The following is a 1,922-nucleotide window of genomic DNA, read 5'->3' as shown; positions in this document are numbered from 1 at the left end:
ATTCTCTGTGGACTGAGTTGCATGTGAGGGGAGTGGGGATGTACGGCTATTTTAAGCAAAGAAGGCACAGAATCTCAGCCAAGCTTCAAACCAGTGAGGCCCTCCCCACAACATTCATGTTCCTCCTGGAAGAGACGTTCCAGGAGACTCACCCCACCGTGTCTGTGTGGACAGGAAAGGTGCAGTCTGGACAGAAAGCCTTTCCCCCCAGCAGGGTCTGTGCTGAGATGGAAGGTAAAGCATTGCTGGGGAGGATAAAAGGATGTTGATGATTGATTTCCAGCCACCCCTTTTCCACAGAGGGTTCAGGGGTGAGGATCACCTTCCCCCTTCCCAAATGGAAAGGGAAGCTCTGAGGGAGGCACTCCCTTTGAGTGAACATATATGGATGAAGTGCACGCAACCACTGAGTTGGAGCTACTTGGACCAGCCTCCTTAAGGTTTTGGGACCCAGCCCCTCAGACTCCGGCCCCTTTGTGGCATCAGGTCCTTTAAACAGTTTGGACCCTCAGCTTTGATTAAGGCTATTTAGTTGCAAGAGAAAAACCTGGCTGTATGTGAGCAGTTGCAGCACAGAGGCATCCAAGCCCTGTATGCATCCACCAGTGTGAGGTGCCACAGAGACCTGGCCAGAGCACCTGGAGGGAGTCAGAAAGACGGTACAAATGCCTCAGGAAGCTATCATGGCTGCTAGGCCCCTGATTTCACTCCTTCTAAGGAAAGGTCTTTAAAAACCAACCCTCTACCCTGTAAGGGAGGAATAAATATGGAGCCTCAACATGAGGGCCCTGCGCATAACACAAACTGTGCTGCGGCCATGCAGGCCAGCCCCAAACAACCCTGTAGGGAGAACCTGCCATGCAAATGCCAAAGCAAAGCCCAGCTCTGAGATTTGAAGCCACGTGCCCACAAACAGAACAGCCCATCAGCACTGGGAGCTTCAAGGCCAGCTTCTCAGGCGCTGCCTGCTGCTCCCCCACCCCACCCAACCCTATGCTGCTAGAAAAGAAAAAGAAAAACATCCCACAGTTATAGCATGTCCTCTTTCCAAGCAGCTTCTCAGGGAAAGTTGCCTAGAGGGAGGCGGTTTCCATGGAGGTGAAGGAGGCTCTGGAAGCATCCCGAGCTAGTGCAGGAAAATGTCCAGTGTGAAGGAGACAGGGGGTAGGGAGGAAAGGGAGATAAATTCATTAAAAAAGACTTCCAAGGCCATTCCCTGGCACCGCCCCCTTGGCCTGGTGAGTGGTTTTGTCTCTGCCTTGTCCTTTCACAATTGATCTGTTATGGCCCATGTTCTCTTCCGTCGTCCCCCTGGTTCCACCATCTCCTCTGAGGCTGATGGCAGGCATAAGGGCATGCTGTCCAGGGCTGATGTGTCCTCCCTCTGAAGCCCCTGCCTTCCCTTGCTCTCCTCATAGACCCCTGCCTAGCCTGTCATCCTCTTGAAAACAAAATAGCAAAACGGAAAAAAAAATAAACCCTCCTGAACCCCACATCGGGCAGAGATTAGAGACCAAAGTGCATTGCAACGAGGGCCTGGCAATCCGGGTGACTGTGCTGACACCCCATGGGGCCCTCCCCATGGCCTTGGCACAGCTGTGAGATCCACCGGCATGGAGGAGCATCCATGCCCCAGGGCAGAGTGGCGAGGAAGGGGCCATCACACTGACAAGTTACACAGTCTAGTGGGCAGAGGGGAGGCTACCAGGGAGAGGTGAGCTTCCCCCTTCATTGCATTTCAGGGAGGAGGAGGGTCTCTTGGCCAGATCTTGGCCCCACCTGATACAGTAGTTTCTTGCTTTCCTGACACCCACCCTCATATCCTACACCAGGGAACCTGCTCGGCTCTGAGCCGGCACCATGACTGGCACAGCCCCTATCCGCTTTAGCGTTGCCTGGCTCACGGCATAAGAGTGCGTATG

At 53.9% G+C, this 1,922-nt stretch overlaps 1 protein-coding gene across 3 annotated transcripts in view; it reads right to left on the bottom strand.

Moving 5' to 3' along the window:
• Positions 1–1,273: 1,273 nt before the first annotated feature.
• Positions 1,274–1,922, bottom strand: part of IGSF11 (immunoglobulin superfamily member 11) — a 15,953-nt gene continuing 15,304 nt past the window's right edge. For all 3 annotated transcript variants that reach the window (XM_006036370.3, XM_025192651.1, XM_025192650.1), the window contains exon 7: positions 1,274–1,922. This exon is cut by the window's right edge and continues 352 nt beyond it. In XM_006036370.3, the coding sequence (XP_006036432.3) occupies positions 1,824–1,922 (99 nt within the window). In that variant the 3' untranslated portion in view covers positions 1,274–1,823.

This window comes from Alligator sinensis, unplaced genomic scaffold (genome assembly GCF_000455745.1).
Source record: "Alligator sinensis unplaced genomic scaffold, ASM45574v1 scaffold1503_1, whole genome shotgun sequence".
In the NCBI taxonomy this organism is placed as follows: Eukaryota; Metazoa; Chordata; order Crocodylia; family Alligatoridae; genus Alligator; species Alligator sinensis.
This window is presented reverse-complemented; position numbering and strand designations above follow the sequence as displayed.